The sequence below is a fragment of the Salpingoeca rosetta genome (genome assembly GCF_000188695.1).
Source record: "Salpingoeca rosetta unplaced genomic scaffold supercont1.13, whole genome shotgun sequence".
Lineage (NCBI taxonomy): Eukaryota > Choanoflagellata > Craspedida > Salpingoecidae > Salpingoeca > Salpingoeca rosetta.
In genome coordinates this window covers 1,337,751-1,353,592 of record NW_004754921.1, presented here as the reverse complement: position 1 = coordinate 1,353,592, position 15,842 = coordinate 1,337,751, and the positions used below count along the sequence as shown (strand labels likewise).

Sequence of the window (15,842 nt, the reverse complement as noted above, 5' to 3'; positions counted from 1 at the left end):
GGTGGTGTGAGTTGCACGAGGGAGAGCTAATGTGTATGTGAGGGAACCAACAGAGGATATGATCAAAATACTCTCATGTGCACGCGATCCAGCAACAACATGCATACGTTCAGTTAATCAGGCGAAGCAACCACAAAGAAACATCCCACGTGCTCTGACCAGCAGTGCATTCAACACCCTAAAACCAAGTTCATGTCATGCAATCACACACACACACATTATCACACGCAAACACATTCACACACACACACACTATCACACACACACACACACACACATTATCACACGCAAACACATCCACACACGCGCGCACCCCCCCCCCCCGCGTCACACACACACACACACACACACACACACACACACACACACACACACACACACACACACACACACACACACACACACACACACACACACACACTAGCACACGCAAAACACACACACACACACACGCCCGTCACACTTGCGTGGCACGACGGCCATACATCCGCGCCCTCCTCCTCCGCATTGGACCGCGGACGGCCGACACACTCGTTTGTCGAACACCGCTGCCACCTTCGTCTTCCTTGTTGTCACTGTTGTCGTTTTTATCAGCGTGGGCTGCCTTGTGCCCGTCTCCACGATCATTCTCATCATACGAGCCAATGCTGTGTGTTGCGGGCAGCGAGAAGTCCACGACTCTCTTTGATGCACGGGGGTGCGCGGGCACATCATCCACACCGCAGACGCCGCTGTCCTGAGGCGGCACACCAGGCACACTCGCTGCTGGTGTCTCGTGTTGCCACTGCTCTTGCTGTTGTTGACGGTGCGCCTGGTGTAGCTGCGCCTCTTCTTCTGCTTCTTGTTGTTGTGGTGCGCCCGCTTGCAGCGCGCCCTTCTTGAGCAGCTGGTACACGGCCCGCTGCCAGCGGTTCCGCGGGTTTGCCAGCATCTCCAGCAACGCCGACGTGTTCTTCTCTCGCTGCGTGAGCCACGAGTGCACGGCGCGCGTGGAGTGCTGCCCGAGCACGCCCGAGATGGCCATCAGCATCTCGTTCTGCGCCGTCTGCAGGTCTTGCTCATCGTCATCGTCGTCTTCATCGTCCGAGCTTGGCAGGTCCATCAGATCCAGCACACTTGCCCGTCGCACATCCTCCCACCCGGCGTCGTGAGTAGCCAGGCCGCGCAGCTCGGCTCCGATCGACGACAGGCTGCCCATTGCACGCGCCTGCATCATCCCGGCTGCCGCTGCTGGCGCGGCAATGGACGGGCGCGGGTTGCGGTGGGATTGCGTGGCTGCCAGCTGGGTTGTGCCGTCCGCGTGCGCCAGGCTGGGCGTGGCTGTGCCTCCAGTGTCAAAGCCGCCAACGCTGCTGCCGTTGCTGCCGACGCTGCTCCACTTTGGGTATGTGCGGGCCGCGGTATCATCAGGCATGACACCGCCATCCAATATCAGCCCTTCGCGCTCGCCCTGTCTGGCGTGCTGCATAGCACCCGGCTGCTCCTCCTCCTTCGCCTCCTCCTCACCCTCCTCCGCCACCTCGGCAACAGGCAGCAGCATCGAGGGTCTGTGGTGCACGGACACCAGGTCGTCACTCATCATCGTGGACCGGCGGCTTGCATGCTGGTGGTGGTGATGGTGGTGATGGTGGTGACGCTGCGGGTGATGCTTGAAGCGAATGGAGGACTGGGTGGAGTGTGAGAAGAAGCCCCTTGGGCGCGTCAGCCGCTTCACCGCGGGCAGCACAAACACGTGGCCTGCATCGTCCTCGTCTACCACGGGGAGCGATGGGCGATGCTCTGCAGACGTGGGCGCGGAAGACTTGAAACTGCTTGTAGCTCTTGGCGGCGATGGCGCTGTTGTTGTTGTTGACGATAACGACGATGTTGATGTGGTTGCCGGTGGGTTATTCGCATTGCCATTGCCGGACGACGCAATGAAGCTGATGAGGTAGCGCTGGCCGTGCTGCTCGATGCGCTGTTTGCTCATTTTCCGCCACACAGACGGGTGATCGCGTGACAGTCGCAGAGCAGGCAGTGGGGATTCACTGATGGCCATGGCTGCCACAATCAGCAGCAAGATGTTCCATCCAAGCAGCGCCAGCAGCATCAGGCCAACACTGACCGTGTCGTATCCTCGGAGCGACAGCACACCCGACGGCGACTGCGCCTCGCACACGAAGCTGGCCAGCACCCCAGCCTCTTCCTGGCACGACACCAGGCTCAGGCCGTTGAGCCCCATCTTGGCTGCTGCGCTGAACACAAAGTAGAGCGGAGACGTGTGGTAGAGAACCAGCTGCGGATCTGTGGCGTCGCCGGGGGAGACAAGGAACCCGCTCAGCGCAGCAAACACGCCCACGATGGAGGTGAAGTAAGCAAGGGCATGGCGCGCGCTCAGGCTGTTGCGGTGGCACAGACCGCACAGCGCAAGGAATAGTGCGTTGAGCACCTGCACGTTGAGGAGCTGGATGAGGGAAGTCCCCAGCACACGCTCAAGCTCAAAGGCGTCCCAGTAGACAATGCCGTACACAACGGTGTACAGCGCAAGACAGAGGGGCAGCACGCTGGCACTCATTGCAATGAACATGCCGAGAATCACCTACAAGAATGGTGTTGTACAGGCGCGGTGTACAACGGGGATGAGCATCCATCGGTACACACACACATGGGAGCAGGACAAATAAGACAAGTAGTGAAGCTTCAACACAAAGGTTCAAGCTCAGCATGGAAGGTGTTTGCGCACACACACACACAAGAGCGAGCAAGCCAACGCATGTATAGACAGGTAAACGAAGGAACAAGCTTGCATGCAAATGCGCGTGCTCACACGCATACATACACACTCACGCGCAAGCAAGCAAACCACCACGTACAAACGCATGCCAGCCCACAAGCAAACAACACACACGCACACTCACAGCTTACACACACGCACACTTACACACACGCAAGTGCGCGCACGCACGCAAGCGCACAAACAACCACACCTCAAACGCGTTGACGACGCCGATCTGGGCCTCGAGGCGAAATGCTTCGAGGTACGTCATGATGCGAGACCCAAACGAGTTGGCGAGGAGGAAGGGAAATCCAAACATGAGAGAGAAGTTACATGACAGCACCACGTATGCAGCCTGCGCGTTGCTGTACAGCCACGAGTAGCCAAGTGCGTTCGCCAGGACCTTCAGCGCCATCACCACGAAGAAAGACGACGGCAGGCGTTTCAGGAAGCGGCCCGTGAGCAACAGCACACGCAGCGGTGCATGCGCCGTGGTGAGTATGTCCTCCCCGTTTGGCAGATACAGGTCTTTCTCGGAGCGATGCAGGTTGTCGCGGATTCGATCGAGAATGTCTGCAACATCACTGCTGTCCACCACGCGTTCCACGACCTCGTCCTGGTGTGAACGGTGTAACCCCTCAGTATCATCGCCATTTCCGCCATCGCCATCACCACAGACTGCAGCACTTGCAGACTGATCGTCTGAGTGCCTTGGCCCTTTGACGCCATCGAGTGAATCCTGATGTTGCTGCTGGTCATGTGGTTGCCGACCGTGTTGCTGCTGTTGCTGATCGTTGCTGTTGCTCATGCTCAGAGAGCTGCCGTGCAGCAGTCGCTTCAGTTCGTGCTTCCTGTGGCGCAACACGCCCAGATGGTACGCAAGGGTGTCCCGCGCTGCATTGAGCATGCTCACGGCACGCCGGATGCTGCGTTCAACACGAGCACGTGTGCGCGTGCGGTCGAACGAGCTGATGACAATGTGGTGGAGGTCGGGTCGCTTCACTTGGTCCAGCACAAAGTCCGCCGGATTGAGGCCCTCTGCCAAGCTTGCCATCTTGGGCAGGCGCTTGCGTTCCGCCTTTGCACGCCACGCGTTTGCAAGGTTCACGAGGTTTTGTGGCTTGTCAAAGGCAGCAACGTGGCCTTTCTTCATGAGAATCACGCGGTGGAACATGTGGAACACCTCCGAGCGTGGCTGGTGGATGGAAACAACAATTGTCCGTCCTGTCCGCGCAAAGTCCCACAGCCAGTTCATAAAATCCCACGTGCCATTGGAATCAAGACCGCTGCAAGTCGTGTATGTGTGTGCGCGTGCGTGTGTGCGCGTATGTATGTACGAATGTGGTTGTGTGGTTGTGGTGTGTTTGTTGACACTTGGTGAGGGGGTTGGTAGACATGTACAAACCACACATGTAAGTGCGCCTGTATCTGTACCAACTCGTTTTCAACAGTGTAAACGAAACACTATCCACGCAGTCCACGGCACGAATCACACCAACCAGCAGCAGTAGCAGCACACACACACACACCAACACACACACACACACTCACCCACACACACACACACGCACGCACGCACAAGACCCGCCCACTGTACCTTGTTGGCTCGTCCATGGCCAGGACAGCCGGGTCAAGCAAGAGCTCCATTGCAACGGCCAAGCGGCGTTTCTGTGCATGTATGGGCGGATGCATGAGAATGCATTTGGGTGTGATGAACATACGAGTGTGGTCACGAACGTGCTGGTGCGTGTGCACGGGTACGGAGCACAAACGGACAAACGCATACATGCGTGTTCATGCAAGTGTGTGCATGCATGCGATCAAAGAAGGCGGAGCGCAGGCACGACAGCGACATAGTCAGTGTTGGCAACGGGAATATGCGACAGTCAGGAACAACGTCGACGCAGACAACTTCACCATCAGCTCACCTGTCCACCGCTGAGGCCCCCAGAACCAGTGTCCACGATCTACAACAAGTGCATTTGTGAATACATGTGACGGGTGCACACAGTGCCGCACAAGCGCTCGTAGTACATCGCCAACAGTCCCGCAGGAACTCACGCCACACTCACACACCACCCTCACACACATTCTCAAACACAACGCCACACTCGAGCACCCACAACTCGTCACAGTAGTACGCACAGAGAGCGCCGCACGCATGGGTACTGCGACACGGCCATGTGTGCGTACCTGGTCTGCGAACTGGAGGAGGTTGACTGTCTTCAGGGCAGAGAGAGCACGAACGAGCTTCTCCTCTGTTGGCATGGACGATGGAAGACGAAGCATGGCGTTGAACATTGCGTTTTCCCTGACAGTCATGTCGTTGAAATAGGCGCCACACAACTGCTCGACATACGCCACGCGATGCTTCAGCGTCCGCTCCTCGTACTTGTGGTGCAGTTCGCAGCCGTTGATCATGCACTGTTCAATAGCAAGGCAAGGAAAGCACGTGACTTGAGAGCCGTCGCTAAGTGACTTGCTGGTTTCACCCAGACCCAACGATGCAAACACACGCACACACGCACACACAACCACACACGCACACACACAAGCAACGACGACAGGGAGCTCCTAACGATGCAGGTGCACACACACACACATGCATGTACGCACAAACACACACACCAACACACACACATACACACGAGCACACACGCACAAAATGTCCCCACCTTTCCGCGTATCTTGCCGACTTTGCGCCGCCCAATTAAGACGTCCATGAGCGTCGTCTTTCCGCAACCGGACGGGCCCATGATGGCGGTGATTTGGCCTGGTGGCAGTTGCGCAGACAACCGACGTCAAGAGGCGATAACACGCCGGTAACAGAGGATGAAGAAGAAAGACACATGTTGAGCGACAGACATGAAGGTGGTTCTTGCAGGCACGTACACCAGAAAGTGTATGCACTCAAGAGTACAACCACACTCGAGTACACAAGTACGCACGTACACCCACACGCACAAGACGCACACACACACACACACACACACGCACCGTCACACACATACACACACACACCGGGATTGGCAAAGACGGAGACGTTGTGAAGAATCTGCTTGCTGTTTTCGCCGGGAGTCCAGTAGCTGAGGCCGTCTGCTGCAAGGCCGATGCGCTGCGACCGCTCCAGCCGCGTAAAGAGTTGGTTGCGCAGGACCTCTGATCGCTTGGTGAGGTGGCGCTTGCGGAAGACGCGACGCACGTGGGACGACATGCGATGCGGCTTGGAGTTGCGCTTATGGGCGTGGGTGGCCGTGAGCAGAGGCATGAGCTCGAGTCTTGTCAGCTTCCGCATGAGGAAGCGCGTGCGCAGCCAGGCGATCTGACCAGTGATGACGCCAGCAGCCAGCAGCGTGCCGACAAACACGATGACGGCAAAGTCAATCACGGACAGCCACTGGCTTGGGCTTGCCGTCAAGCCGCTACCGATGATGTTGGGGCAGCTTGGGTCACACGCAACACCCTTGCAAGCAGGGGCGAGGAAGGCGGAGGGCGCGTCCTGTCGGAGAAGCCAGTCCATGACAGTGTCTCGTGTCGACGTGTTCGTGCCCGGAAACACAACATTCCACGAGCTGACAACGGCGCTGCTCGAGAGGAGGGAGGGGTCCAGCACGCCATCGGGCTGAAAATCAAGCTGCGTCTGGGCCGTGGTGCCATACGTCAGGCACGGGGACGCAAGCGTGATGATTGGTGGCAGGGTCACGTTTGCGTTGTTTGTGGCCTGGGTGAGCTGTTCCACTACAAGACCGGCGTGCTCCTCAAAGAAGTTGCTGAGGTCCGACAGCTGCTGAACGGTGGACAGCTGCGATTCTGTCAGGTAGTCAAACGCCTGAGTGGCACTTGCGCCCCTCAACAAGCCCTGCAAGGACACAGCGGCATGTCACAAGTTGAGAGGGGGTCGAGGAGTGTCAAAGATGTGGTGTGAGCAGACAGGAGAGCCCAAGGAACTTGCATTTCTGTGTCCGGGCATGTATGTGTGCGTGTGTGTGCTTGCGTGTATGCATGATTGTGTCAGTTTGTGTTTGTGTGTATTTGTGTGTGTGCATGTTTGTGTTTGTGTGTGTTGCATTGCGTGCACATGGCGCATAATGCGGGTGTACAAACATGCGCCCAAACAAGGCATTAGAAAGCCATCATCATACTTGAACAAACCACACTCACCCACACACTCACCCACCCACCACCAGGAACCCAACCACACCGCAACAACTAAAGCAATCAGCCCAGGAACATACCAGGAACATGGGGTAGGGGTTGTATTTGGAGGAGAGCAGCGCCACACGCGCCTTGTCTGTGGCGGCGTGAAGTTCTTGCAAGAGACAGGCCGGGTCCAGGCAGCAGGGCAGAATGGCGTGATTGTCACTGAGAAGCGTGTTGTTGCGGCACAGCCGCGCAAACTCATTTCGGTACGTTTCCTCCCACGCAGGCATGTTGACAGGGGCTGTGGTTTGATTGGGTGGGTTGTAGAAGCTGATGGTGTCTTCCACAGACAGCAGGCTCTCCTGCAAAATGTTGTCGTGATCCGTGTACCAAACGTCATCCAGCACCAGCCAGAGCCGTTGGGTGGCACCATTCCATGGTGGCTGCTTCAGGGCACTTGCCAAGGCAGTCGCATGTGCGAGCGCACCTGCACCATTGAAGCCACGCGCCACAACGACCACCCGCTCCGGCGGCTGCTCGTTGAGGGCAAGCATGTCCTGAATCACACGAAGCGTGCATGTGAACCCTTGGAAAACAGGTTCCGCAGGTGGCGGTGATGATGATGATGATGATGATGATGATGATGATGATGATGATGATGATGATGATGATGATGATGTGCTTGTGGCAGTGTCATTGGGGCTGTGTGCATCGTCGCTTGCTCCTGTCCATGCATCCAAATGACAGTACGGCAGGACGGCTTTGGTTGCGCTGGCGAGGTGTGGGTTGATGTCTTCGTTGCTGGACAATGCGTCTCCAAAGTCGCCGTCAAGCAGCACGTCCTCCAAGTCTGGCACGCTCAAGTACTCATCCGCAATATGGTCAACATCACGGAGGGACTGTAAGGTGGGTCCGCCTTGGAAGTACAGTACCCACGTCAAGTTTGCAGTGGTCGTTGCATTGGCGTTACCGGGCACGTACCAATACTGATAGGCACTGCCGTCGAAGCACCTGCAGTTTGTGGCCGATGCGTTACTGATGATGGAGCGGACTTGTACCGGAACAACTGGGCCTGCCTCTGCCGATGCCGGCATGTGGCCGGAGGTGTGGGAGACGTTTGTGTTGTTGATGCTCGTTGTTGTGCTTGCACCAGCGCCAGGTAGCGGATATGTTGCCGTTGTTGTTACTGATGCTGAGCTGCCCGCGTGCTGCGCGTGAGCCCCATACTGCACGTTGTTGTTGATGATGATCAACAGCACCGTGAAGATGAAAGCAGCCATCTGCGCATGACCTCTCGCCCTGGTGTGCATTGTTGTTGTGGCCGGTGAGACACATCTGCCCAAGCACAAGCACACGACAAACAACGATACCACCTCACAGCTGCCAAGCTTGCTTCGGCTCCTTTCTTGTGTGTGTGTGTGTATTTGCGCGTGTATGTTTGCGCGTGTTTGTATGTATGTATGTGTGTGTGTGTGTGTGTGTGTGTGTGTGTGTGTGTGTGTGTGTGTGTGTGTGTGTGTGTGTGTGTGTGTGTGTGTGTGTGTGTGTGTGTGTGTGTGTGTGAGTGGCGTTGCTGCGTTGGGGAGCGGGTTGCTTGCCTTTCACATCTCGCATAGCATGATGTCATACATCAAAACGGGCTCAAGGGCAAGCCAGATGCCCGAGGTCCCTCTCTTTGTTTTATCCTTTTCACCTGTACGCGTTCCCTCTGTCAACGCACCATACCGACCAAACACACAAACGAGCAAACACCACACAAGCAAACAAACACCACACATCACGCACGCACGCACACACACACCCACACCCACACCCACACAAAACAAGCCAAGCCACTCGTGTTCTGTGTGGTTGATTTTCATGTTACACAGACAGACGCGAGTGCCACGCTGTATCAGGCTTGATGTACACAGTACGCCGAGGAACCGTTTCTCGTGGGCTCCTGAGACATGCTGTCGCTCTCGTCGTGGTCCTTGCGCTGACGCAACAGCAACATGCGTGCGCCGGCGGCGTACAAATGGAGAAGGTGCAACTGAAGGACAGCGACGCCCGGACATATCCCAGCAGCTGTGCGGATGGCACCCCGTACACCTTCTTCGTGGAGCGACGCGACAACTCAAGCATCTGGATCCTGTTCCTGCAGGGAGGCGCCCTGTCCCGCTCGATCGACGAGGCACGCACGCGCTTCAGCAGTAGCCCCCGTCTCATGTCCTCAAAGGAGTCCCCGACCGCGTACGAGGCTTGGGATCTTGGTGGCCTCTTCTCCCATGACGCGGCCTTGAACCCCGCCTTTCACGACGCCAACAAAGTGTACCTGCCCTACTGCTCGCAAGACCTGTTTCTCGGTGCACGGGCAGACGACATTCCCGTTGAACCATCAAGCGGCGGTGATGGCGATACAGCGACTCAAAGCTCGAGGAAGTTGGCTGCATTGCGGTTTCGGGGCGCTCTTAACATCATGGCCGCGCTTGAGTGGCTCGACTCCGCGCACGCCAACACGCCAGCCACGCGCGTTCTGCTCAGCGGCACCTCTGCTGGTGGCACTGCTGCTGTGGCCCATGCTTATGCGCTGTTGTCCACGCTGGCGCAGCAGCCCTCCCATGGCACCAACAGCTCACACAGCAACAGCACCATGGTGTGGCTGCGAGGTGCTCAGCTGCAGCTGCTGGTCGACTCGTCTTGGTTTGTGAACCAGGATGGCATCTTGGAGGAGGCCCTGCTCACAAATCAGGACCTTCTGTCCTTCTATGCATCGCCCGGTCGCGTTCACGCAAGCTTGGACGCATTTGCTGCCAGCGTCACTCAAGCCAACGGCAACGCCACGGGCTTATCCGTCACTTCCTCATGGCAGCGAGACTACTTTGCGGCGCTCGCCGACTTGTGTGGTCAAGTGTCGTCCCAAGGCTACCCTGTTCCTTGCTGCGCCGAGGTGCAGTGCAGCCTGCGAGCTTTGCACGCACACAACCCAGCGTTTCCGGTTCTTCTCCTCACGTCTAAATACGACCCTTACACGCTGTTTCTGGTTCGTGTGTGCCATGCTTGAGTGCGCGTTCTTGGTTGTCTGGATTTGTGGTGAGGGCGTGCAGGTGTTGGTGCGCCTCCCTGGGTGGTTTGTGTGGTTGCCAGGTCAGCACTGCAGTCATGCTGTTTGCGTTGTCGTATGCGCACACACGCATGCGAACACGCAAACACACAAACTCATACTCATGCACGCACTCGCATGAATTCGTGTACACCCTCTTGCTGACGCATACACTCGCACACACACACTCACTCACACACACACACACACACACACACACACACACCCACCTACCCTTTTCCCCATACACTTGCACACACAATAGGGATTCAATGCTGGTGCTGAGGGGGTGAAGCGGTACGAGAGAATGCTGCTTCAGAGCAAACCAAGCCTGAGCGAATTGGCTGAGGTGATGAGTTTCGCGGAAGAGTATGGCGGTGTTGCCTTGGCACAGGTCAAGCGGGCTATCCAGCAGGTGTCGGCTCTGAGCGTGTTTGTGTCGCCCTGTTTCCACCACGGATTTCTCGTCATGGTTGGAGATAGGCAGGCAGACGACGGGGTGGTGAGGAATGGCATGTTTCAGTTCACCTTCGTCTTGGACATGTGGCACACATACTTTGCCAACGGCAATGTGGCGATGCCCGCGTTCGTGAACAGATGGTGGCTGGCAACCAGCCCCGCCACCACGAACAACAGCAACAGCAGCAGCACCGACACTCAGCACTTGCACCTCACATCTTTCCCGGCGTGTCGAGGGGTGGACTGCGATCCCATGTGTCCGCCCGTGCTCAGCATCCTCACCAGCGAAGACGAGTGGCTATGGACCGATGGTTCCCTGTTGCCGATCCTTTGCATGGCCTTCTTCATCCTTGTCATTGTCGTGCTGTTCATGTGCAACGTGTGTGCTTGGTACAAGTTTCGCCAGCACCGTACCCTCCTTAAGCAGCTGGTGCACGAGAGCGCGAGCGAGCAAGGCGGGGCACGGGATACCATCCACACGCCGCATTTAGAAGCGTTGGAGGCAGCTGAGCTGTACGATGCCGACCCTGATGTGCTGCTGTATCCCTGGAAGGCACAGCATCTCAGCATTGCAATGTATGGACTGAACGTCTGGACGCACACGCACAAGCGCCAGCTCCTTCATGACATCAGCGCCTTTGTCAACCCTTGTGCGTTTCGCTTTGCGCATCTGTGTGTGTGTGTGTGTGTGTGCGTGTGTGTTGGGGGTCTAAGTGGGGCTATGCGTGTGTGTGAGTGTGTGAGTGTGAGTGTGTGTGGGGGGGGGGAGTGAGTGAGTGTGTGTGTGTGTGTGTGTGTGTGTGGGAGTGAGTGAGTGAGTGTGTGTGTGTGTGCGTGTGTGTGGCTCTGTACGTGTGTGTGTTTAAATGCACGCACTGGGTGGGTCCGCTGTACTGGAGTGTGCTTATGTGCATGCGTGATCAGGTGTTGTGGTTGATTGTGCGCATGCAGCAGCAGTGTAGCTTTGAAGACGAAGAACAGCTACGCGTCTGTATCGCTGCTGTTGCACTCACGTCGCCTCGTGCTTGCTCGTGTGCTTTCATCTGTGCAGGGGAAATGACGGCGATTCTTGGTCCATCTGGCTGTGGAAAGACCACGCTCTTGAAATCCATGGCAGGGTTGATCCCGTCCAACAACAGAAACGGCCAGGTTTGTGACAGCGCTTGGTTTGCATGAGTGTCTGCACATATGAGCGTCTGCATATATGCACACATGCCTGAGTTTCTTGTGTGGTTCTTGCGTGTGTTTCTTGTCGTATCTGTGTTGATGGTATGGTACCTGAGCACCAACCATGCACGTACCACTGAGGACTGCACAACTATGCGGTTGCCTTGACTGCTCTGTTGTTCCCACGCCATGATGTTCACTCGAACCGCCACTTCTCACCACTTGCACCACTTCCATCACCTCCCACCACGCCGCCCAACTGTACATGTCCCTCTTGCTGTTAAAGGTGTACGTGAATGGGCGGCTGTTGCGGACGAGCGATGAGTACAAAAGCCTTCGCGTGCGCGTGGGGTTTGTGCCGCAATATGGCGGTGCATATTTCCCGTCTCTGACTGTGAAGGAGAACATGATGTACGCTGCCCTGCTGCGCCTGCCAGCCTCCATGCCACTGAAGTTACGCCTGGCCAAGGCGCTCTCCACCCTCCATACCGTCGGCCTCGGTGCTCACCTCGACACGGTGCGTGCTTTGGGGAGAGTGTGAGGGTGGTGAGTGCACGTGAATGTGTGCGTGTTGTGTGCTGTGTGCTGTGTGCAGAAGGTGAGGCGTGTGTGTGTGTGTGTGCGTGCGTGCGTTTGTGCACTCTGTGTGTACTCTGTGTGGTCTGTGAGTGTGATTGTATACTGAAGGGCTGCATTATGCACAATGTGCCTTCGCATGCCCTGTTGTGCGTGAAGATCGTTGGCAACAAGCACGCAGCATCTGGCGGTTTGAGCGGAGGACAGGTGTGTGTGTGTGTGTGTGTGCGAGTGCGAGTGTGTGTGCGAGTGCGAGTGTGTGTGCGAGTGCGAGTGTGTGTGAGCATCGGATCACAACATGCTCGGTTTGTGTGTGTGTGTGTGTGTGTTTGCGCGCATTCCGATGTGTGTTGCTGCTTGGGTCGATCACGTTCGTGTGTGATCATGTCATGTGGGACATGTTTGTTGAGCCCCGCACGGCCTACGTGTGACGTACGTTATCGGATTGACGCGATGCTATGGTTGGTGCGTTTTGCGCGGCAGAAACGCAAATTGGCGGTTGCAATGGAGCTCCTGCTAGACCCGGTTGTCCTGGCCATGGACGAGCCAACAAGGTGGTGTGGGCGGGTTTTGTGCATGTGTGGTTGCGCGATTGATGTGTCGTGGGCTTGTGGGTGTGTTTTGTGTCGTTGAGTTTGCCACATACTCATTGCTGTGCGCATGTAACCTACTCTCCCCTTTTCATCTCTCAATACACCCACACACACCCACACACACCCACACACCCACACACCCACACACACACACACACACACACACACACACACACACACACACACACACACACACACACACACACACACACAGCGGCCTCGATTCAACCGGTACACTGGACCTAATTCGGTGGCTGCGGGCGTTTGCTGAGCGCGGAAACACCGTCATCATCTCCATTCACCAGCCGCGCTCGGAGGTGTTCCACATGTTCCACCGCGTCATCCTCATGAAGAACGGGCATCTGATTGGAACTGGGGAACCAAGTGCGATGGTTGAGCTGGCGGGCAAGTGGCGTGACTGCGTCCAGCCACGCAGCGACACCAGCAACGCCAGCAAATCCAGTACCGAAGCCTCGAGCGCGAACCAGAACCCGGCGGATCTCATTCTCGACGAGATGCAGCGGGAGGAGAATGAGGAAGCAGTCATGGCCAGCCTCGAAACAACGGGGGTGCGAAAGCGAGTTGAGCGCGCCATTCGCAAGGCGGCGGCACGCGTGCGGGAGATTTGGCTGACGCGGGCACGGGTGCAGTACAGTGCGCCACCAAGCACAGCCGCTTCCTCATCCTCATCCTCCTCTGCACTGATCAGCAGCAAGCACACGGTCGCGCCCGCACTGTCGGCCTCGACACCCGTGTCTTCGACATCACCAACAGGCAAACGCGGCACGCACTTGTCCGTTCCAGCCCCTCAGTCTCACAGCAAGCGTGTGCGCGATGTTTACGGCAACAGCAACGACCTAACCAAGAAGCAGTTCCGTGAGAACAAGCACACGAACAGCGGTGGCGACGGCAGCAGCCACGGCATCATCAGCACCACTCGTGGTGGTGGTCGGGGTGTGCCCGATTCACAGCACAGCGGAGACAACTGGCTGAGCAAGAAGTTCACGCTGCGCAAAGGTTGGCGCCAGGGCAACACACACGAAGGGGGCACCGGTGGAAGCACAATCGCTGTCACCCACAACATGCACGGCGCCACGGGCTGGTGGTTTTGTGTCCGTGCCCTCATCAGCAGATACCAGCGGGAGATGGCGAGGCAGCTGCGTTCAAACCTGATGGTGCAGTTGCTGCTGAGCATGATCTACATGTCTTGGCTGTACTTTGATGCAAACCCGGCGTTTGTACTCGGAAGCACCCACTTCAGCATCATGTACACGTTTCCCCTCCTTGTCAACTTCACGTTCTCTGCCAGCCTCATTAACACATTCAACGCATTCCGCCTGGAAAAGAAGCACAAGACTGTCTCGTCACTTCAGGTACTTGCACTTGAGGGCGCGCGCGCGTGTGTGTGTATGAGCGTGCGTGCGTGGGTGCCTGTGGGAGTGTGCGTGAAAGACTGCGTTGCGTGTGTGAGTGCGACTGTGTGTGTGTGTGTGTATGTGTGAAGCGATTGCATGTGTGTTGGTTGGTTCATGTGTGCGCTTGCGCATGTGTACTTGTTGCTGGTAATAGTAGTTGGTGTGCAAGTGTGCATTCGTATGAATGGTGAGGCCGTTATCTTGACAAACGTTTTGCACGTGCTCCTTGTGCAATGCATCCCCAGCGCACATTCGCACACAAGCGTATGTGACTTCTCAACCAACCACATTGCCGCACATTGACACAGGTGGTCGTTGCATCCTTCAGCTACTTGGCCGCAGTTGCCATCCCCCTGACGACCATCTCCATCGTTGTGATCTACATCTGCGCCTTTGGAGGACACGTGAGCGCCGCGCGCCTCACCGCCATTGCGGTGCTGCAGATGGAAACGCTTGGAATCGCGGCGGCGTGGATGTGCGGCATGGCCGGTGTTGCGTACCACTTCAACCAGGGCAACGACTTCATGCTCACCATGTACTCGGCATTTGTTGGAATGGCTGGCGTCTTCAGCGGCTACTTTGTTGGCCCAGCGGACGCGCCACCGCCACAGGAGGCGTTCTACTACATCTCGCCCTTCTTCTACACGTTTGCTTCGCTGGCGCGCGTGTCGCAGGACGGCGTGCCTTCCAACTGCCACAAAGAGTCGGGCGTCTTACCGACTGCTGCGTGCATGCTTGGGTCTCCCGCCTACTACCTGGAGGACTTTGGCTTTGACACCATCCCCGTGGGCGTATTTCAACTGGCCATCTTCGGCTTTATGCTGCTGTTCCTGGGCGTCGCATACCTGTTCTTGCGTCTGGAAGACCTGGCCAAGGCCGTGCCAAAGGCGCGCGGCGCCATTCTCCGCATCAACCGCGTGCACTCGAAGGAGCACGAAGTGCGGAAGCTCGTGACCACGTTTTCCTTCACCGTGCAACCCCGAGACGATGACAATGATCTTGAAGATCGTGTTCAGCACGGCGTTTGTGGCGACAGCGGAGGAAGTGGCGGGTCCCGCACGCCACTTCTTCGTGCTCGAGGCGGCAGTCGTGCGCGAGGCGAGCAAAAAGACGGCGGAGACGCCAACCAAGCGGCGGACAAGAGAAGCATGGCAACTACGCCCTCTAGTCAGAGAGCCGACAGCGGAATTTGTGCACATGACAACAACGAGAGCAGCAGAACGAGCAGCCAGGAAAGCGCGCAAATTGCGGATGATCATTCGTCATTTGTGGTGTACGTTCCATTGAAGGAGGTATCGCAGGTGATGCTGCGAGCGCGGCGACGGCAGAAGCTCTTCCAGGCAGAGAAGAAGCTGCTGCAAGCGTATGGCAATGTGATGAAAGGTCGCCAGCCAAGCCCGGGCTTTGTGCTGTGGGTGCTCAAGTACTGCTACGATGACATCTACGTGCAGCACGAGGCTGTGCAGCGGTGGAAGTGGGCATGCAGGCAGATTATCGAGCAGCTGCGCATCGAGCGCAACCAACAACAACAACAACAACAACAACAACAACAACAACAACAACAACAACAACAACAACAACAACAACAACAACAACAACAACAACAACAACAACAGACAACAACAACAACAACAACAACAACACAACAACAACAC

At 56.8% G+C, this 15,842-nt stretch overlaps 2 protein-coding genes across 2 annotated transcripts in view; one reads left to right on the top strand and one right to left on the bottom strand.

Moving 5' to 3' along the window:
* Positions 1 to 457: 457 nt before the first annotated feature.
* PTSG_05724 (uncharacterized protein) lies at positions 458 to 7,989 on the bottom strand (the record flags this gene model as incomplete). The annotated part of the gene is made up of 9 exons (XM_004993532.1): positions 458 to 2,578; positions 2,967 to 4,041; positions 4,353 to 4,423; positions 4,684 to 4,722; positions 4,949 to 5,179; positions 5,431 to 5,528; positions 5,777 to 6,614; positions 6,991 to 7,452; positions 7,654 to 7,989. 9 exons carry the CDS (start codon positions 7,987 to 7,989, stop codon positions 458 to 460), a joined length of 5,271 nt encoding a protein of 1,756 aa, XP_004993589.1.
* An 809-nt stretch (positions 7,990 to 8,798) lies between these two features.
* PTSG_05723 (uncharacterized protein) overlaps positions 8,799 to 15,842 on the top strand; it is a gene marked incomplete at both ends in the record, with an annotated part of 8,460 nt that continues 1,416 nt past the window's right edge. The window contains 8 exons of the mRNA XM_004993531.1: positions 8,799 to 9,917; positions 10,243 to 11,086; positions 11,488 to 11,585; positions 11,890 to 12,120; positions 12,339 to 12,386; positions 12,663 to 12,733; positions 12,987 to 14,145; positions 14,496 to 15,647. Coding sequence (XP_004993588.1) covers positions 8,799 to 9,917; positions 10,243 to 11,086; positions 11,488 to 11,585; positions 11,890 to 12,120; positions 12,339 to 12,386; positions 12,663 to 12,733; positions 12,987 to 14,145; positions 14,496 to 15,647 — 4,722 coding nt within the window. The remainder of the gene's footprint in view (positions 9,918 to 10,242; positions 11,087 to 11,487; positions 11,586 to 11,889; positions 12,121 to 12,338; positions 12,387 to 12,662; positions 12,734 to 12,986; positions 14,146 to 14,495; positions 15,648 to 15,842) is intronic.